The 22,259-nt window shown below is 39.1% G+C and overlaps 1 protein-coding gene across 4 annotated transcripts in view; it reads left to right on the top strand.

The window, feature by feature from the left end:
* Nucleotides 1-22,259, top strand: part of Dnah8 (dynein, axonemal, heavy chain 8) — a 280,486-nt gene that overhangs the window by 87,185 nt on the left and 171,042 nt on the right. For all 4 annotated transcript variants that reach the window (XM_005389606.2, XM_005389605.2, XM_005389608.2 and 1 more), the window contains exons 25-33: nucleotides 2,148-2,223; nucleotides 3,081-3,267; nucleotides 8,750-8,946; nucleotides 9,452-9,578; nucleotides 11,796-12,031; nucleotides 14,556-14,660; nucleotides 16,512-16,625; nucleotides 18,102-18,164; nucleotides 19,903-20,003. In XM_005389606.2, coding sequence (XP_005389663.1) covers nucleotides 2,148-2,223; nucleotides 3,081-3,267; nucleotides 8,750-8,946; nucleotides 9,452-9,578; nucleotides 11,796-12,031; nucleotides 14,556-14,660; nucleotides 16,512-16,625; nucleotides 18,102-18,164; nucleotides 19,903-20,003 — 1,206 coding nt within the window. The remainder of the gene's footprint in view (nucleotides 1-2,147; nucleotides 2,224-3,080; nucleotides 3,268-8,749; nucleotides 8,947-9,451; nucleotides 9,579-11,795; nucleotides 12,032-14,555; nucleotides 14,661-16,511; nucleotides 16,626-18,101; nucleotides 18,165-19,902; nucleotides 20,004-22,259) is intronic.

Raw genomic sequence — 22,259 nt, 5'->3', positions numbered from 1 at the left:
TCCTCAATCCTGTTAGGCACACAGAATTTTTCTAAGATGAGAAAATAGGTCAGTCATTAAGATTAAAGGAGCACTTTCTTTAATTTACTATACCTATGTAAGATTAAACCACTGGAACTTGATAGCGAAGTATCTCTGAGCTGAGCTCCTTAGCCTTTCCTTTTCTGGGTTTCCTCATCTATAAAATGGAAATAATGATCACAGGATCTGCTTCATAAAGTTCATTTGGGAGTGAAATGTGTTAATTCACAGAAAATGTAAAGGGCCTGGCATAACATTCAATAAATGTTATTCATCTTTTTATCCTTTCTCTTTTTCTTTAAGTAATTTCTGTCTCTTTTTCTTTGTACCTGAAACTTTGGAGAATTGCTTAAGCTGACCCTCTGATTGTTTGTTTTTTTTTTTTTTTTTGGTACCGGGAATCAAACTCACGACCTCCTGCTTGCCAGGCAGGTGCTGTGCCGCTGAGCTAAATCCCCAGCCCAAACTGGCCCTCTGATTTGCTAACTACATTGCTGAGTGATGTAGGTGCTGTTCACTCCCTCTTAGTTCAGCTATTTGTATTTATGGGACTCCTGGTTCTCAGATCGCACTCTTTGTATTACATGCAGCTCTTCTTGTTCTACTGATGTACGTCAGATATCGCAGGGAAGGTATGAATTACAAGGCTTTTGTTTGCTTGCCTTTAGATCAAAGAGCTCCTTACCATAATGTGTTTTCTGGAAACCACTGGCCTTGAGTGCTAAAAGCGAGGTCTCCACTTTTGAACTGTGGTGTGTGTGTGTCTCTTATGACTCCCACCTCCAATCCACTTGTACTTAGAAGTGGAGGTGTCCATCAGTAATGACAGCCCTTGCATTCCCAGTGAAAAAGAGAATGGGACGTTTGCATTTTTAAAATATTTTTGTCTAGAACAGGGATGGAGTTCTGTTATGACTTTGATCTGAACAGTCCCCTGAAAGTCATATGCTAAAGGCTTGTTTGCAGCTGATGGACTTTGGGAAATGATTGGATCTTGAGGGTTTTTAACTTTGTCCTCGGCACTGGTGAGATCCTAACTTTGGGGCCTTATGAAGAGGTGGATTATTGAAGGGAGCAGATCGTAGGATCGTGACCCTGGGGACTGTATCTGGTCCCCGGGCCCTTCTCAGTCTCTTTTTCTTTCTTTCTGCTTCCTGGCTGCTTTTTTTTTTTTTTTTTTTTTTTGAGACAGGGTCTTGCTCTGCAGTTAAGGTTGGCCTTGAGCTCACTTTGTAGCCCAGGCTGGTCTCGAACTTACAATGATCCTCCTGCCTCAGCCTCCCGAGTGCTGGCGTTACAGGTGTGCGCCACCACGCCCCGCTTCCTGGCTGCTGTGAGGTGTGCAGCTTTCCTCCACCATGTTATTTCCTCACCTAAGAGCAATGGACAGACCAACCATGGACTATAGCCTCTGAGACTGGGAACCAAAATAAATTTTTCTCCTGGAAGTTGTTATTCGCAGGTGTTTTATTACCGTAATGAAAAGCTGACTAACATAAGGTCAAAAGAGAGGGAGAAGGCCAATCTAATCCGCAGCTCTCTAGGTGTCACTGGACACCTTCATTATTGCACACGGGGCTATATGTCTGTGTACAAGTGAAGTTGTTTTAAAAAAAGCTGTTTTGGGTCGGGGATATAGCTCAGTGGCATAAGCCCCTGCCTGGCAAGCACAAGGTCCTGAGTTCGATTCCTGGTACCAATAAATAAATAAAAAAATAAAAAATAAAAAAGCTGTTTTGGGAAAACTTTGACCAGAAGCCTCCAGTTTAATCTTGTAGAATGTATATATAAAAAGTTTACGAAGGTGTATGCTTTTGGTTGGTGCCCTCATCCCATATTGTCGCAGGGAAAATGAAGAAAGTCTTTAGTAAATGTTATTAAATGGTTACATCAGAGAGAGAGAGAGAGAGACATTCAGACACTAGAAAGTGCACGACTGATTAGTATTTTGCTTCTAAGAATATTAAATCATTGTGTTCTCTGCAATTTAGGGTTTGATTATGTATTTGGTATAATTTGACATTTTGAATACAGTCATGTTTAGGGTCAAAACTTGTAGCATAAGAAGTTAGTTGTGAAATTTTTGGCTAATTGGCCTCATCAACCAAATGATCATCTTATTACAGCCCATATGGACGCAGACCGTCAGATGATATTATTTCTTTTATAAAAACTGAAGTGCATCTTGCAATTCCTAATGTGGTAAGTATTATTGACTGCAACGATATCTTGATCATACACTTAAGAATTATTGTATTAAAAACCAAACTTTCATTTAAGGGAAGGTCTTGGTCTCATGTGGCTTTTCTCTTCACTTTCTCCTTAATCCTCAACAAAAGTAAAAATGGTAGTTTTATCTGTCATTAAAATACCGTTTCTGCATAGCTCATGATGTTTTGAGGTTGGTATTAAGTATCTGCTCTGCTATCAGTAGCCAAGAGCCCTACAAATCACCTTGCTTTTTCTTACTTCAGACACTAAGTTGTTTAAATAAAGTCATCGTAAAAGTTCAACTCCCTCCCCTAAACTCACCACCGTGAGGCAACTTACTAACAATGGCAGAAGAAAGAAAGGGCCTGTGCCCTGAGCCTGTGACCCCCCTGGCACTTTTCTCTACACCTATCCCAGCTACATCGGTGTCTGGAAGTCCACACCACATGGGGTGGCTGAGAGACCAGGCAGGGACAACTTGTCACCCACCTAACACCACATTTGTGCGGTCTGACTTCTGGAAGGAGAGTTCCTCAGATTATTTGATGCGTTTTGAAGGCATGAGGTCTGATCCTTTGTGGTATAGCTTCTTCAGCTGTTTTCCGCCCTAGGCGTCCAACACACAATTTTCTCTTGCATCTAGCCGTCCCCACAGGGCAGCAAGGACTGCGGTTCAGTTTTTGGCCCACAGGAATGGATAGAATGGGAAAAGCTCTGGGTAGGGAAGGTGCAGCCCACCTTCTGCACACAGCTGTCTCCCACTGGCCACTCTATGCTTGGGAGGTGAGAATCGGAGGGATGTGTTTTCTGTGCTGGTGGTATTATGTGCTGGCTTCTTCTTCCCGCAGGTAATGGTTCCCAGTCTGGACGATATTCAACAAGCCATTAACCGTATGATCCAGTTGACTTTGGAGGTCAGCAGGGGAGTGGCTCACTGGGGACAACAGCAAGCCCACCACGTCAAGTCTGCGGTAAACAGTCCCACCATAACTGACCTGACGCACGGGTCAGGAAGACAGACGAAGAAGGAAGAGAGTAAGAAAGCGGAAGCAAATCCCAGAGGAATAGAACCTTAGAATCATAGCGACTATAAATGGCCTTTCTAGGGCTGGGGATCTAGCTCAGCGGCACAACTGCCTGCCTGGCAAGTGCAAGGGCCTGAGTTTGATTCCCAGCACCAAAAAAAAAAAAAAAGGAAAAAAAAGAAAAAAAAAGAAAAGGCCTTTCTGATTCTTCCTAAGTTTGGCAGCATATGGGTTTTTTTTTTTTTTTTTTAAAGTATATGTTTAGTTGTTAAATTTTGCATTTAAAAAAGCTATTCTCCATCTTTCATCTAAAATATAACATGCAGATATTTCTTTCTAGTATTTGGCCATAGATGAACAAGGATTTTTTTTTTTATTATTGCTCTATTCTAGTAATCTTAAAAATTGGTTACATTTATTTTATAGTCTTTTTTTTTTGGTACCAGGAATTGAACTCAGGACCTCGCACTTGCCAGGCAGGTGCTTGTGCCACTGAGCTATATCCCCGGCCTGGTTGCATTCATTTTAAAGTTAATCTTAAAAGTTAAACCTCTTCTAAGCTTACTTTCAACTTTGTATTTGGTCTGGTAAACTACATGTGAATTCTTATAGCTGTGTTATTGGTAATAGCACCAAATTGCCAACAAATGTCTAAAACGCGGTGAATAAACCAAACATGGTATATCTATACAACAGAATTCTTCCCACAATAAAAATGACTGACCTACTAAGGCATGTCACATGAATTAGTTTATTAATTAAATTAAGAAAACACCTTGTATTTTCTTGCTTAATTTTATGTAACTATAAGACAGAATAAAAGAGCAGGAGGGCTTAGAGAGAACTGTGGTAAGTTTAGCACATCAATGAACTTCTGGTACCAAATGACACCATTTTAAAAATAGAAGCTAGGAATCTGAAACTTTGTGTGAAATGTCATAATGTTAAATTGTTAAAAACTATTTTAAAAAAGGAAAGTGCTGAATGGGCCAAACAAATGTATTGGTAAGATCTCTGAGTAATGGGAGAACATTTGAGAATTTTCAAATCAAGGCAGTGACAGGTCAGGTTTGTGTTTTGGTAAAAAGTGTTTGTAGCAGTGGTTAATGGTTATTGCAAGATCTCCATGTACCAGATGCTGAGCTTAGGGCAAACACAGGTTGTCTCATTTCATCCACATTAGGATAGCCATAACAGTCAAGCTATTGGCCTAAGGTCGTTTGTGTAATAAATGCAATCTCCCTCCTTTGACTGCTGTGCTCTTCTATAAGGTAGCAATTTCAACTCTTGAAATTCTCCTTGGAAGACTCTTCACATTTAGGGAGGTTTCAATCAAGGTCTTTTCACTCTGCCTTCTGGAAAACACAGTTCTTCCAGATTAAAAAAAAAAATCTAGGGCTGGGGATTTAGCTCAGCGGCAAAGCGCCTGCCTGGCAAGCGCAAGGTCGTGAGTTCGGTTCCCGGTACCGGAGAAAAAACCAAAAAAAAAAAAAAAAAAAAAATCTAGACTTCAAAATTAAAGCTCACACAGTACTTTAATAAGAATAAGCACAGAGAGCAAGATAATAGCTTTTAATTACTTGGCATACCGTAATTATCTGGAGGGAGTATCTTCACAAAAACACATTTTTGAAAAAATCATGAATATTAAAGCAGTTAATATTTAAAGTTGACTGTTGAAGCTATCTGCAGTGTGAAAACGTTGGCTTTGAGGAGCACTTTTAACATGTATTCGCAGTACAGATTAGTGGAGTTTGTTTGGGGGAATTGGTACACGCATGTAACACATCTTAATTGTTTTTGGTCTGTTTACTAGCCTTTTCCTTACCTTCCCCTGCCCTATGGTCCCCTTTGTTCATTTCCCAAAGTCTGTCTTCTTGTTGCCTACCGTTTCTCTCCTTTATTTTATTCATTTATATTTTAGGTTTCTCATATAAAAAAAACCATACAATATTTAACTTTGTATGTCTGACTTATTTTTCTTAGCACTGTGGTCTCAAGTTTCATCCCTTTTCTTGCAAATGACATGATTTCATTCTTCTTTATGGGTGAATAATATTCAATTTTGTACATACACCACATTTTATTTATCCATTTATCTGTTGATGGGCGTCTTGGGTGTTTCTAGAGCTTAGCTATTATGAATTTTGCTTCTATAAACATGGATATACATGTATCATTATAGGGTGATACCTTTAATTGTTTTAGGAATATACCCTGGAGAAGTATAGCTGGGTCAAATGGAATTTGTATTTTTATTTTTTTGCGGAATCTCCAAATTGATTTCCTTAGTAGCTGTACTAGTTTACATTCCCACCAACAGCATAGGGGTCTCCTTTTGCTCCATATCCTCACCAGCTTTTGCTGCTTTTAGTCTCCTTGATGACAGCCATTCTGACTGGGGTAGGATGGAATCTCAGAGTTGTTTTGATTTGCATTTTCCTAATGGCTGAAGATATGGAAGAGTTTTTCCATGTGTTTATTAGCCATTTGTGCTTCTTTTGAGAGTGTCCCTTCAGTTCATTTGTCCTTTTTTTACTTGGGTCATTTTGGGGGAGTAGTTTTTTGGAGTCCTTTAGATATTCTAGATATTAGTACTCTATCAGAACAGTAGCTGACAAAATTTTTTTCCCATTCTGCTGTGGTCTCACTCTGTTGATTTTTTTTTCCCCATGCAGGAACTTTTTTTTTTTTAATTTGGTGTAATCCTATTGGTTGATTCGTGATATTATTTTCTGTACCATTGGAGTTCTTTTCAGGAAGTTCTTGCTGATGCTTACGGCTTCAAGTGTTTCCTGTACATTATCTTCTAGCAGTTCCAGTGTTTCTGTCTTACAGCTGTTTGATCCATTTTGATTTGATTTTAGTAAAAGGCGAGTGATATGGATCAAGTTTCAATCTTCTGCCCTTGTCTATCCAGTTTCCCCAACACCATTGTTATGGAGGCTATCTTTTCTCCAACGTAGAGTTTTAAACCCCATTGTCAAAAATCAGATTGCTGTAGGCACGTGAGGTTGTTTCTGTGTCTTCTTTTCTATTTTATTATGTCTATTTTTGTGCCAGTACCATGTTGTTTTATTACAGTACTCTGTAGTATAACTTAAAATCCAGTTTGGTGGATTTTGGTGCCTCTTGCTTTGCTCTTTCTTTTTTCTCCTCCTCCTCCTCTTCTTCTTTTTTCTTTTTTTATTCAAATACACAAAACAGTTTATAATTCTTGGCGATTTAACAATACCTAACAATTTAAAATGAATACACAGTAAGTTAGTGTTTTATCCTTACTATACAATTGTGATTAAAAGGAACTGCTCCACTCAGTTAAAATCTAATGAATACCATCAATTTTCCTGGCTTATTTTTCTGGTCAGAATTAGTAAATAAATATAATTTTGCGGGGGCTGGGGATTTAGCTCAGCGGCAAAAGCGCCTGCCTGGCAGGCGCAAGGTCGTGAGTTCGGTTCCCGGTACCGGAGAAAAACCAAAACCAAAAAAAAAAAAAAATAATAAATAATTTTGCTACCCCATGAAAGGTGCTTAGAAAATTACAATATCATAGTTCACATAAAGTCCTTTAAAAACCTTGTCTCACAGGTTGTCTTTGTTAAGGGTAAATAATGACAGCACTCTTCTTAGGAAACATCTCTTGGTTGAGGGATTCTATACTAAACAGGTTATGTAAACAGAGGAAACAGCCATAATTTTTAGTACCAGTACTGTCGCCAACTTGCATGAAGTTTACTTGTTGTATTTTAAAATGGCCTGAATTTGAACATATATACCATGGCACAGAATTTTTAATTTCATGACTGGATCAGATGAGTGATGGTAGTTAAAATTATATGCTGAAAATATAGGAGAACCTTATATAATGCTTTTTTTTAAATTTTAAAAATAAAAGGAGGAAAACATTAACAGACAACCTTTTACAAAATAGCAAAAGAACAGTACAGACAATACAGAGTTACAAACAAAGTGGTAGGAAATTAACAATGCTTGTTGTATTACATATTGATATCTTCAAAGTGGTTTCTCATGAAAACAGAGACATGCAATATTGATCAATCAAGGACTTTTCAGCAAAGAAATAGAAGACAATAGAACAACTATGTTAACTATCCTGTATATACATACATACAAAATTTCTCCTTCTTTCCCTTCTCTTTTCCCACATCCCAGTTGCCCTTTACCCTTGAGTGTTTTCCTATCATTTCACAATGTCTATCATACCTCCGAGTTTAAATTAACTCTTCCAGGTTTTACACTAGTGAGACAATGCGGTGCTTGCACTAATTTATTTCACTTATGAGTATGGTCTCTAGTTGTGACCAGTTCCCTATAAAGGCCTTGAGTTTATCTTTCTTTATAGCTGAGTAATATTCCATTCTATCTTATCCAATCCTCGGTGGATGGACATTTGGGTTGCTTCCACAATTTAGCAATTACAAATTGTGCTGCTAAGAACATAGGTGCACATATATCGCTGTGATATGATGTTTTTAGATCTTCTGGGAAAATACCCAGAAGTATAATGCTTTAAAGTGTAACTATAAAACTGTTCTTAAAAACATAAATACTAGACTTTTATTTATCAAATTCAATTTTTCTTTGCTAGACTCTTAAACCAGTAATGCTGTTATTCAAATTCACACTCTGAAATTTCTGAGTTAGTTGGAAAAATGAACAGTTCAAATGGTGAAAAGCCGGCCCTGTTTGAACTATTGTTATTATTCTGAATAAGTTTTCCTCTCAAAATCAACTGTGTTCCTGTGCCCCGCCCCGCTCACAGGAACTGGGCGAGCCCAGCCTCTTCGGGCGTCGGGGCTCCGCGGGGCTGCCCTGCCCTGCCCGTGTTCTTTTCTCCTCAGGATTGTTTTGTCTCTTCTGAGTCTTGTTATATATAAATTTTAAGATATTCTCTACTTTTGTGAAGAATATTGTTGGTATTTTAATAGGTTTGAATTGAATCTATAGGTTGCACTTACTAATATGACTCTTTTTTTTTTTTTTTTTTTTTGGTTTTTTTCTCCGGTACCGGGAATCGAACTCACGACCTTGCGCATGCCAGGCAGGCGCTTTTGCCGCTGAGCTAAATCCCCAGCCCCCTAATATGACTCTTATAATAATATTAATTCTGCTGGTCCTGAAACAGGGAGGTCTTTCCATTTTCTAATGTCCTCTTCAATTATCTTCTTTAGAGTTCAGGAATTTTCATGATAGAGGTTGTTCACCTCTTTAAGTAGGTTGATTCCTAGTTTAATTTTTTAGTATCGTGAATGGAATTGTTTATGGAGTTCTTTTTTGGTGGGTTCATTATTAGTAGTGCTGTTGATTTTTGTGAATTGATTTTGAACCCCCCACCACCACTTTAATGAATTTGTCTGTCAGACATAGAAGCCTTTTGGTGTTTATCTTCTGTGTAAAGAATCATGTCATCTGCAAATAGGGATATTTTAATTTCTTTTCCTATTTATAACCCTCTTGTTTTCTTTTAGGATCCTTTGAAGAAGTCATTCCTGCAAGAAAGCTGAAGAACTTTTACCCAGGGGTGGCGGAGCACAAAGACATTTCCAAGCTAGTCCTTCTCCTTTCTTCCTCTGTGAATTCTCTAAGAACGGTGGCCCAGGAGGCCCTGCAGGAGTTTCAGAAGTATAAGACTCTCTGGACGGAGGACCGAGATGTGAAAGTGAAGGTGTGTTTCCACTACTAGTCCTGTCATTTTAATCCTTTAACTGTTGAAAGGGGATCATGAGCATTTCAGGAATAATGAGAAGCTCTCTGGGGCAGATGCCAAGTATCCCAGATGCCAAGCACCTGACATGACCTCTAAGGCAATTGATAATAGTGAGGCTCTGGCTGATTTCATTTAATTTCTCTGAGAAATTGGGTGCCAGTTAGATGTCAGACACTGTCCAGAGGCCAGGTATTCAAGGATAGGTCACGCTGACTTAGAGCCTCAAGCTTAGAGACTTAGAGACTCAAGGAAACTGGAGAACTCTGGGTAACCACATAGACTATGAGATTCCCTCTTCTTCCAGGATTACCAAGACAGCCCTTCCTTTAGCATGCCCTTGGCCCCATAGCAGGTATACATGTAACAGTGTATAAACAAGTAAAAAATTCTAAATTAACTGTTAGAAATGTACTTTTCATGCTGTTAAAAAATTAAGGAAATATTAACTGCTGCCTTACAACAGGAATTTTTGGGTAACAATCCCTCCCTGACGGAAATCAGATCAGAAATTCTACACTATGCTACTTTCGAACAGGAGATTGATGAGCTGAAGCCTATAATTATTGTAGGAGCACTTGAATTGCACACAGGTAATTACAAATATTTAGTGTGTAGCATATCTGTGTTTCCACAGGAGATGATATTTTGTTTAGCAAGCAATATTACATCACCTTGGTCTAATATATATATTTTTAAGTAGTTCTGGGCCATCCATATTCTTTACAACATATATATTGCATAGGCAGATTCCTCAGTTAGCAGTCAAACAACTAAAACTACAGGTGGAAGTTTTTTAGAGGAGGATGTTATGTGTGTGAGACAAGATCTGAGTTCAACCATTTGGGATTACCAAAGTATGGTGAGCCGACCTCTTACTATTTGAAATACAAAGACCGGGTTGGCTATTTGACTTATCTTACCTTGGGAGAGCTATGCTGGTTAGGTAGTTTCCCCAGAGGGCAGACTGCAGTCCTAGAGAGGCTGTCTGGACAAGACAAAATCCAAAGATTGTGCATGTCACTAGGTCAAGATTGGCTGTAGAAGGTTGCTTGCTTCACTCAGGTGCAACTTGAGCTGGTGCTCAGGGGTCAGTTTGTTAGAGTATGACCTCCCTGATGGGCTGACATGAAGAAGAGAGTGAGTGGGACTGTAGTTTGGGTTTAAACTGGTTATGGTGACTTATTGTTACCGTGGTAATGGAACAATCCATCTTGCCCTTAGTTTGTGGGAAAATTTTACTCTCAGGTGATATTTGAACAACTATTTTTACACCAGTTATCTACCGTAAGTAGATTCTCAGATCAGTCCTCGAGGAGTCACTGTAACTATGGTTCTTGAGTTTGACCACTGGGTTTTAGCTCCAAGCTCCACTTCTTTCGGTGGCTCTGTGACATCTACTTCATGAACTGCTTTTATACGAGACATTAGCCTGTCATATCCCTGGCAGATAATTGATGTTCAGTAAATATTAAATATTATGGTTAAATCCACCAAAAGAGGGCGTAATTTCAGGAAGAATCACAAGTACTTGAGGGGAGGTTATTTAGCTGGGGATCAGCAACTATATGCTAAGGGCAGTAATTATAAGAGCTTCTGGAGAGTTTTGGAAATGACATTATTTTTAAAATTTATTTGTCTCCTCATAGTGGCTAGCACTGTGATCCTCAGTGTGAAAAACAACGGTAGCTTATTGTTTGTCATACGGGGCTGAGGTGCTTATTTTTTGGGGAAAGGGAACTAAAAAATGGAGCAGGTGGAGATAGCTACAAAGAGAAGGGAAGACGGACTGAATTCCTGAGCCTAAGGAATAGGAGAAAAGAGGCCCAGGTTAAGAATTTCATGGGATAGCATCTCCTGGCCCCCCTCAGCGAGCTGGGTGCATGCTTCCTCTTGAGCTACACCTTTCCCTTTGCTCCACAGGCCCCCAGTTTGGCTGTTGGAGGTTGAGAGGCAGCAACTGTGTTTCCGGCTTGACAAGGCTGGACAGTAGAGGGACATGGAGAGGAAAGCGAGGAATGGGTAAAGAGTTGGCCGGTTAGAGCTGTTTTGTTTTCAAGAAACAGAAACCCTTTTGAGTGACGTTAGGGGAAGAAAGGTGCATTTCCAGAATCCGAGATGGAGCTGGGCCTGCAGAGTAGACCAGGACCACAGTCCCTGTGAGCAGCCAAAGAAGTCCTTTTTTTCTACCTCTTTTTTCTTCTTCCCTCTGCATGTGACTTTTTCTGTTTCCCAGACCACACGGCTTCCTCTCAACTCTCACTCCGAACTCTCCAGAAGGCTCTCTGATTGGCGCACAGGTGGTCAGGACTGAGCTGGAATAGTCCGCCACCATACAGGGTCACGTGATACAAGTGCTTCAACCATGTGGCTGAGGCACAGAGTGGAATAACAAGAAAACTGAGGTTGTGGTTTGACAGGCAAAATAACAGATTTCACTCCACTGAGAGGGGTGCCCTGGAGGACTTTGGGGAACGAGTGAGGGCTGCTAACAGGATGGTGAGAAATAGAACAAGGTCCACATAGAACAGTGCTGTCAGGTGATTTCAGAAATACCCGCCACCCCAGCCGTAGTGTCTTCTTTGTACACAGCTGAAATACTCTATGGGGACAGGAATTCAGTCTTTAAAATCTAGCAGCCTTACAGTGCATTAATTCAGCCTAACCACGTTTCAAGTGCTCAGAAGCTACATGCGATTGGTGACTACTGACCTGGACAGCACAGTTATAGATACTTAGATTACACATACAGTGAATCGTTTCAGAATGCCAATTGGATTCTATTTTCTTCTCTTCTGTCTTCACCTCAGGGCCAATGAAATTAGCCTTATCAATTGAGGCTAAGGCATGGAAGATGTTACTCTGTCGATACTTGAATGAAGAATACAAAAAGAAAATGTCAGACATGATAGCATTTATCAATGAATATCTGAAAAAGTTATCTAGACCTATTCGTGATTTAGATGATGTCAGATTTGCAATGGAAGCTCTGTCATGTATCCGTGACAATGAAATTCAAATGGACATGACTTTGGGACCAATTGAAGTAAGACATGATCACATGTTTCTTTCTTGAAATGCTCTCTTTTTTCAAATGGAAATATATTAAAAATGTGATTCTGTTCACATATTTCTTCATCTGTTATATTAATCTGTCCTTTCTAATGATGACTTCGGGGGGGATTTTAACAATATCAACAGTGAAGATCGTACAAAAGAATATCAATATGTTAATGTGGTACTAGGCTAGACGATGCTTTTGCTATGACACTAACATTTTATGGAAAAGAATGGTCACATGGTCTTATGTCAATCGTATAGATTAGTCAAGTTCTCTATCTTTGGCTTTCCTTAGAAACCATTGGTAGGTCTCACTCACGGCCAGCAGCAAAACACAGCGTAGTGGGAGGAACCCGCCTAGGCGCCACTGTAAACTGTTGGAACTTAGATCAACAAAAGTTGATTTGGAGAAAGTGTACTGTATTAGTTTCCTATCGCTGCTATAACAAGTTACCAAAGAGGATAAATTTTCAATGGCTGAAAATGACAGGTCTGACCCCATTTCCCCTCAGCCTCTCCACTTTCCAGAGTGGCTGTTCCCAGGTGCCTGAGCCCCAAAACAATACAGCTACATCCTGTTGCCACCCCACCTGCCCTGCTAGGTCACAGCGCATCTAGCGCAACAAAACATTAGCTGTTGCTATGCTAGCCATTGCTACTCAGGTAGTCTTGCTTCACCAATCCCATGCTGTCCCACTCCCCTAACCCCAGCTCAATAAACTTGACTTAGACTATCTCTTAAGAGTTATTCTGGGAGGAAAAAAAAAAAAAAAAAAAAAAAAAGAGTTATTCTGGGAGGGGCTGGGGATTTAGCTCAGTGGCACAGAGCCTGCCTGGCAAGCGCAAGGTCCTGAGTTCGATTCCCGGTACCGGAAAACAACACAAAACAAAAAAAAGGAGTTATTCTGGAAAGTCTCACTCACAACGCTAGATTCAGGCTGGCTGTTTTCTTTTACTTGGTCACCATCATTTACCTAACATAAACAAACTTAATGGTTTAATGCAACAGTGAGTGATTGTTTCATAGCTCTAGAGATCAGCGTATGAAAAGATCTCAGACTTGCATGGCTAACGGCAAGATGTCAGCAGGATCGTGTTGCTTCTGGGAAGAATCCATCCCTTGTTTTTTCTGGCTGAAGAAGCCGCCCACATTCCTTGGCTTACAGCCCGTTGCCAGCAGTGGCACCACTGCCACCCCAGCTTAAGGCATCAGATCTCTGACGCTGCTCCCTTCCTCCTCCTTCCCTTCTGTGGACTTTTGTGATCACATTAGGCCTATCTGGTTAATTTAGGTTCATTGCCTTATTGAGAGCTACTTCACTTACAGCCCTAAAGTCCCCTGCAGCCCTTTTTGGCAATATCTTCACAGGTTTTAGGGACCTGGATGTGGACAATATTGGGGATGCATTATTTTGTCTAAGATTATTTATAATATCCAAAATTTCTGATGCATGGCAATGATAAATATCAGACTCTTAACTTGTTTTATTGTTTTTTAAATTCTCTATAGGCAGTGCACACCCTTATTACCTGCAGTTTATGGGGAACTGGCATTCCCATAGCCATTTTCTTTTGTACTGGGAATTGAACTCACAACCTTGCACTTGCCAGGCAAGTGCTTGCACCGCTGAGCTAAATCCCCAGCCCCCCATAGCCTTTTATACACTCTGGTAGCTAAAGAACTTTGTGCCTTTGCTACTTTTAGTTTTTTTTTTTTGGTGCCGGGAATTGAACTCAGGACCTTGCGCTTGCCAGGCAGGCACTTGTGCCGCTGCTTTACTACTTTTAATAATCTCAGTATTTAAGAATTTTGGATGTTGACCACCAAATTTAATACATGATGTTTTTTCCCTGACTGCAGAAGTTTAATTCTTTAGCACAGCTTCTTTTGGTGAAGAAAGAAGCTCCATCTCTTGAATCAGTCAGGTTTCATTTTTTTTTAGATTAACACCCACATCATATATAGTGAACCTTTTGTTTTAATAGAGTCTGAGAAATTATCTTGCAAGACATTAGCACAATATGAAGGAGAGAGAGAAAAATAACTCTAAGGGCTCTTTTTTTTTTTTTTTTTTTTTTTTTAGGCAGGGTCTCACTCTGCAGTTCAGGCTGGCCTTGAGCTCGCTTTGTAGCCCAGGCTGGCCTCGAAAGTGCAACGATCCTCCTGCCTCAGCCTCCTGAGTGCTGGGATTACAGGCATGTGCCACCAAGTCAGGCTCTCTAAAGGTATTTGCTGGCATGGTATCTCATAACATTATCTCCTGACATCTCCACCAGAATCACTTAAATGCTTATCAAATGCAGATTTCAGAGCCTATGGTCTGGAGTCTATAAGTGGAAGTCCATGAGCATGTAAAGGTGCCTTCTCTACATCTTTCATTTTGGAAGCCACTCCTGTAGAATTTGCTGTCTTCTTCTAAACCATAAGAATGTGTCTCATGAAGGCATCTAAGTTGACGAGGCAGTTGCTTCTCCTTGTGAGGATTCTGAACTCCACCTCTACTTTGCAGGAAGCCTACGCTATTTTAAACAGATTTGAAGTTGAAGTAACCAAAGAAGAATCAGAAGCAGTTGATACCTTGAGATATTCTTTCAACAAATTACAGAGCAAAGCTGTAAGGACAATTTTAATTATTTTAGGTCACAATTTCTAGGACCATATATGTGATTCTCTTCAAGAGCTGGTTATTTATAACAATTTTATGAGATATAACGCACATACCATAAAGTTTACCTCCTTGAAGTATAGAATTCAGTGGCTTTTTTTTAGTATACTCAGAAAGTTGTATAACTACCATCATCATCTAATTTTAGAATATTTTTATCACCCCTGAAAGAAGCTCTGTATCCATTAACAATAACACCCATCCTCCCTCTTACTCAGCTCTGGCAATCACGAGTCTACTTTCTCTGTAGGGTTGTCTTCTCTGGACATTTAATAGAGATGGAGTCATACACTGTGTAGTTTTTTGTGACTAGTTTCTTTCACTTAACTTATCAAGCTTCATACATATCGTCCCATATACCAATATTGAATTTTCTTGATGGCTAATGGTATTAAGCATCTTTTTCACATGGCAGTTTTTTTGGCCTCTTTTTTTTTGTCTTTTTTTTTGAGACAAGGTCTCGCTACGCAGTTCAGGCTGGCCTTGAGCTCACTCTGTAGCCCAGGCTGGTCTCAAGCTCTTAATGAACTTCCTACCTCAGCCTCCCAAGTGCTGGGATTGCAGGCGTGCACCACCATGCCTGGCTTTTTGGCCATTTGTATATCTTCTTTGGAGATATATGAATTTAAGTATTGTGCTTATTTTAAAAATTGAGTTGTCGGTTTTAATTGCTGAGTTGTTTTACATTCTGGATATTATTATTATTATTATTATTATTATTATTATTATTATTATTTTAAGTATTAGGGATTAAATCAAGGGCCTTTGCACTGAACTGTATTCCAGGCCCTTTTATTTTACTTTTTAAATTTTGAGATAAGACCTTGCTAAGTTGCCCAGGCTTGCCTAAACTTATGATCTTCCTGCCTCAGCCTCCTGGGACTACACACATGTGCTACCATGTCCTGCATAAATTTTAATTTTGATGAAATCCAATTTACTTGCTTTTTTTTTCCCTTCTGTTGCATATGTTTTGACATAGTATCTTGAAAATGATTGCCTAGTCTAGGGTTATACAGATTCACCCTTAAGTTTTCTTGTAAGAGTTTTGTAATTTTGGACCTTTACATTGAGGTCTCTAATTTATTCTGAGTAAATTTTTATATATGGTATAAGTTAGCAGGGGAACTTCGTGCAAAAGCACATGTATATTCAGTTATCTCAGCATGATTCATTGAAAAAACTATCCTTTCACTAATGAACTGTCTTGAAAAATCAATTGAAATGTAAGAGCTTATTTCAGAGTCAATTCTATTTTGTTGATCTATGTATCTATACCTTTTTGACTTGCCAATTAAAGATTTAAGCAAAAGCTTTAAAAACTACCATGGACAGTATTTGCAAAAAAAAAAAAGAAATATTTTTTTCTTTTTAACCTAGAATAATACCACTTCCTTTCAGGGGATTACTCCGACCACTGTAGCCATGTGGACCTAGTAGACATTGCTGCTCCCAGGGGTTGGCACGGCCACAAGATTGTATGCAACCCAGACTGGGTCCTGTAATAGCAAGTCTTTTTCTGGCTATAGTGATGACCTGGACTGGGTCAGCCGGAGAACTTTTTGCTAGCTGCAGTTAGCAAATAAGAGAGAAAATGACTTAGTCTCTTGGGTCACAAACTAGAATGACTTGAGTCTCCTGTATGTGCATATGGGCTTTTATGTATTTGATTACGAGCAGGCAGAGACATTCCCTGTTCCCATGGGACATCTGTGAGATAACAAACTCGCCGGAATAGAGTCGTTTTATTTTCAATATGTGCCTTTCACTGTCCTGTGGAACATTCTTCTTTTATTCTAGGTTTCTGTACAAGACGAACTAGTTCAAGTGCAGCCAATGTTTAAAAGTAGCCTCCTTGAGGCTGTGGAAATCTTTCGTGACGATGTAATGAACTTTGCAGAATCATATGAGACGGTAATTTGCATATTAGCCTACCCTGTCTTAAAATGTTCTGTGATATGTTTGTATGAAATGAAAGTGATGAATCCTGAGAAATAGGTCCATTATATATAAGCAGCTTACTTACAGTTGTCAAAAAAAAAAAAAAAAAAAAAAAGAGGATGGCTGCTCTTATAAGCATGTTTTCGAGAGAAAAAGAAAAGCAGATTTGACAGTTGCAGAGAGCAAATAGCATTCCACAGAAAGAACAAAGGACCTGGTTTTGTCCTTGTCAGAGCAAGAATTGTAACACAGTAGTTGGAAGGCTGTAAGAAACTATAAATGTCCTCCTGCTTAGAGCACCGTGCAACTGATTTTGCGTGGTCACTAATTCTTAGAGAACTGAAAGGGTCATATAACTGCGAACTTTCCAGCAAGATAGAATAAAGAAGGCAACTGTACTACTGTAACCAAATATTTTCTTTATATCACGTCTGCATTCCCTCTATGAAAGGTATATCTTGCTTTAGTGGAGCCTTGAACCACTCCCCATTTAGAGTTTCCCAAGTCATGGAGCACAGTGTACATGAATAAACTCTCAAATTTGATTGGGCCTCAGTTTACCTTCTTAACTTTGACTTCTTTTTTGCGGTACCGGGGATCAAACTCACAACCTTGCGCTTGCCAGGCAGGCGCTTAAGCCACTGAGCTATATCCCCAGCCCCTTCAGTTTACCTTCTTAACACTGTTATATGGGGAATCTGGTCTCTTATTTATAAATTCATAATACAGTAATACAGACCACATTAATATCCTTCATGCCCTTCACTTTCTCAGGGGGACTAGTCCTTGTTATTTTAATCTGTCACCATATAAGAAGTTATTTCATTCTTTTGCTTTTTGCGGCGGAGGCGGGGGCACTGCTTTTGGAGGATTATTTTGCAAACGTACTGGTTCGTGGCACCAGAGATTGCCTTCTGCTTGTTCTGAGTATTCAACGCACGTATGTCTCTATTTCCATATTGGGCTGAACAGTTAGTACAAGGAGGCTGTTCTCAGAATTCTGCTATCAGTTATTCCACTGCACAACCGCAGTATCGTCATTTATAATCATAAATGAAATTCAACAGAGCTTTTGTGGTACACGCTTCATACAGGATGTGATTTTTGTTGCATGTTTAGAATTAGCTGTGTCAAGGTCCATTTAAAAATGAATGGAAGCCTGAGTGATAAAAATGTCCTAAAGCCAATTGTGGTCATGGTTACACAACTCTATGAACACACTAAAAACTGTTGAATTGTACATTTTATGTGGGTGAATTGGGTAGTACATGAATTATGTCTCAATAAAGGTGTTACCGAAAATAAAGGAAGCTTCAAGTATAAAACAAAATTAGACCATTTAAATGAAAGGTAATGCTTATTTATTTAAAAGGAAATACTAGATAGACCCAATAGTAGACAAATAGATCTGGTTAAGAATGAAAATGGAGATGATATTATTTCTTGCAGGAAGGACCCATGGTTCCAAATATACCACCCCAAGAAGCTAGCAATAGGCTACAGATATTTCAGGTAAAATATCACATTTTGTTTTGGCCACATTGACAGTGTATTATTTTTAAAGATGATAATAGGGGAAAACTTATATTTTACCTTATAATGGAGAAGTTAACATTTAGGATACATAGAGGCTTTAGTTACTGCATATTCTAATCTGCTAAATGATGTGATTAATTCCTTCTCTGTGTCTCACCAGGCTTTTCTCCATATAATCTGTCTCTTGTCTTTTTAAAGAATCAGACCCCAACTGTGAATTTAACTCGTAGTCTAGTTTCAGCATCCAATATGATATGTAAAGTGGAAAAAATTTATAGTGTAATAAAATAACTTCAGATTTTAAACTCTGGCAGATGGCTTCTCCACCTTCCCTTTGTATCCACTGTTTGTCTTTTCTTTCGTATCCATCACTTTAAATGTCCCCTCTCAGATTGTATACACTCACTGCATTAGGTCAGCCATGCACGCTTTTTCTGCACTCAGATTGCCGAGCACATCTTGAGAAAAATCACACACCCCTTTAGACTAATGTTCTGAAAACTCCTCGATTCCTCTGTAAATTAGCTGATCAGGAGCATCAAGCAATTTTGCTCCTGTTCTTTTTTCCTGTTTCTTACAGTGGCTGAAAAATAATGTTTATGTTCTTTCAGTTCTCTAACCCACCTGCATTCTCAGCACTTTAAAAAATATTCACTAGATACCTATTATTATGTCAATACAAATTTGATTAAGCAATGGCTTTTACCTCTGAGCTACTAAAATCTAACAGGGAGACAGCAAGCCAGAGAGACACTTCCCAAGGCATGTGCTGAGCACTGTGATCTAGTTCTGAGAATTCATGTTTATGGAGACTGAGGCGCGGGGCTCCCAGCCCATATGGGGATTACTGGGGCATGCAGAGAAGTTTTCCCAGAAGAGAAAGCTTCTATCTAAGCTCCATCTTGAGGGATTAGAGTTAGACAGGGGTAGGAAGAAGCACCAGTTAGGTAGGATGTGCACTTATACAGAGGCCCAGGAGTTAGGTGAGCAGCGGGGAGATTTAGGAAAATGTTGACGACAGATACCTGGGTAAGGGCTGGAGGCCACCATGCTGTGGATGCAGGCTGCACATACCCTGTTATAGATGGATCATTTCTGTTTGCATTTGTTCCTTGAACGCTGTTAATATTTAGCATGTCAAATATAGGATATTGAAATTCCAAATCAAAGGAAAAAGATTAAAATGCATGCACTGAGTGTGAGGATTTAAAGTGTTAGAATTATTTCAAATGGAGTTAAATGGGATCTTCCATTTTTTTAGGCTTTTAATTGCATGTAGAGAAAACAGAAGTGCATGGATTATACTAATACTGTACTCATTTTCGAACCCTTTAAGAGACAGAAGGCCGGCTTCAAATAGTAAAGAAGCCTGAATTACAGATGTTTTTAAAAGGCAGTTTTCATACTTTTGGATGTTTATTAGGGTATCTGAATATGTAGCTCTTCGGGAGACCACTTACTTTATGAAAGACGTAATTTTATATAAAATGGGTGCTTTTAGAATGCTTGAAAGTTAACTTTAAGTGAAAGTTAACTTGAAAGCTAACCTTATCTTAACTCTGGTGGCTTGGTATAAGTACAAATTTGCCTCACAAATCCTTGTTTCACAGATACGAGTAAGTAAATGAAAACTTTGTCTCAGCTATGATAGATTTTACCTTAATGAGATCTGAACTAGTTATATTTTAGTGTATTTTAAAAATCTTTGTTACAGGCCAATTTTGATGATTTGTGGAGGAAATTTGTTACATATTCATCTGGTGAGCAACTTTTTGGATTGCCTGTGACTGACTATGAGGTTTTACACAAAACAAGGTAAGTTGTGAACACGTACAAAGTATTACATGTTAACAGCTAAATCCTGCCCACTAGAAAAATCATGGCTCTTTCTGTTCTTTTACCATACAGAAGAGGACATGACTTTGAATACCCCTACATAGTCCTCTCATTCCTGCTTTTCTTGACCTATTAGGTGCACAATTTCCATATAGAAAAGAAATATTTTAGGGAAGTAGAAAATACATTGCAACTATTTTAGACATGCATGGTCTAAAGTGAACTTACACTGCTCTTTTTCTAGGTTTTTTTTTTTTTTTTGTCTTTTTGAGGCAGGGTCTAGCTATGCAGTTCAGGCTGGCCTTGAGCTCACTTTGTAGCCCAGGCTGCTCTCCAACTTGCAATGATCCTCCTGCCTCAGCCTCCCGAATGCTGGGATTACAGGAGTGCGCTACCACACCCGGCCATTCTTTTTTCTAGTTTTGAATGGTATCAGCAATGGTGCAGAACTATTGCAATTTTGAGTAACTCTCCTGAGCACTTAGAACTGACTTATTCTTCCCCACTGGATAGATAGATAATTTATTGAACTTGATGGCCATGGGATGCACCTTAGTTTGAACAATAGACCCAGGATTTAAACAAATAGATGTAAATAGAACTTTAAGTATAATTTAAGAACTTTATATTGGTTTCCTTTACAGCATGAAACATTGTGGTATAATAGACCTGAAGTTTTTTGAAGAGAAAAGAATGTGTCAGCCATTTAGGGCAGATGGTTAATATTTTTAAAAGAGTCTACCACAATATTAACTCATTAACCAATTGTGTTAGAATTGCAGGTCTCTGATCCTCATTGTTTATTTACTGTCTTAGTTACTTTTCTCTCTTTGCTGAGACAAAATACCTGATGTCCAAAATTAAGGAAGGAAAGGTTTATTTAGCTTACAGTTTGTGGAGGTTTCAGTCTGTAATCAGCTGGTTCCAAGGCAGGGTGGCGCATGGCACAGGGACAATAGTTCAAGGCGGCAAAAGACAGCAAAAGCAGCAAGAGTAAAAGGGGTGGGGAAAGGGCAAGCCTCTTTTCCTCCCTTATATTGTAAGCAGGCTACCACCCGCTAGGGCAGGAGTAGCACTCACGCCACCTCCATTCCCTTTTGCACAGGATGAAGATGTTTACAAAGTAAGGACCCTGGCTCTCTGCTGGGTCTCTTAGTTAAACCTGCTAAACTTCTCAAGTTGACACAATGTATCAGCCGTTACACTTACTGAATTACAATCTCTGAGATTGGCCCCAGGAAGCCCAAACTTTTACATATTCCCTAGGCAATTCTTATGCACACTTATGGTGAGATTCAGTGTGCTAACCTTCAGTGCAGCAGGGTAAATAATCCTCACCTTCTGGACCAATGGACTGTTTTTATTTTTTTAAATTTTAAAAATTTTTTTGAGACAAGGTCTCACCATGTAGCGCAGGCTGGCCTTGAACTCACTTATGTAGCCCAGGCTGGCCTCAAATTCATGGCAATCCTTCTGCTTTAGTGTCCCGAGTGTTGGGATTACAGGTGTGCTCCACCATGCCCAGCATGGACCATTTTTATATTGATATTTCATTATAAACTTTAAGAAAAACTTAAATAGAGTAAACCAAGACTTTTAGTCAATAATGTCCTGGCTTGAAGAGATGTATGTATCTATCAGAGGCCATCATTGGATACAATTAACTCCTCCTCAGCTGTCACTCATGAACCTGGAGCCAACCCATCTATCTACACTAATTGCATGTTTCAAATCCTTCTCCAGTGGATCTGTAGCCTAGAATTCCTTCTGATTTTTCTAGCAATTCCATGGGCAAACTTCAAGACCATTGAAGACCTAGACAGTCATAATTCTGTTGAGGAGAGGGCTACCGTCTTCTTTGTACTATAAATACAAAGGCAGACTGTGGAAACGGGAAGGAGATCTGGGGATTGGGGGGGGGAATGAAAACAATTAAGATGCAATATGTATATTTACCAGCTCCCCAAGATTAACATAATTAGTATGTATTGCAGGTATGCACTAATAAAAAAGAAACTGATCTGAATGATCAATGCAACAAAATTTTTCATTTCTGGTTCATTGATTTCCTTTTTTTAAATTATTTTTTAATTTTAAAGAATAAAAGAAGGATAACATAATAATAGGGGGGACTTAGCAAATTACAGACAAAATGGTAGGAAATTATCAATGGTTATCGTTTTACGTATTATTATCTACAAAACAGTTTCTCAGGAAAACAAATAGACAAATAAT

The sequence above is a fragment of the Chinchilla lanigera genome, unplaced genomic scaffold (assembly GCF_000276665.1).
Source record: "Chinchilla lanigera isolate Chin_1 unplaced genomic scaffold, ChiLan1.0 scaffold00036, whole genome shotgun sequence".
Taxonomy (NCBI): domain Eukaryota; kingdom Metazoa; phylum Chordata; class Mammalia; order Rodentia; family Chinchillidae; genus Chinchilla; species Chinchilla lanigera.
Note: the sequence above shows the minus strand (reverse complement) of the source record. Positions and strands in the feature narration are given on the sequence as shown.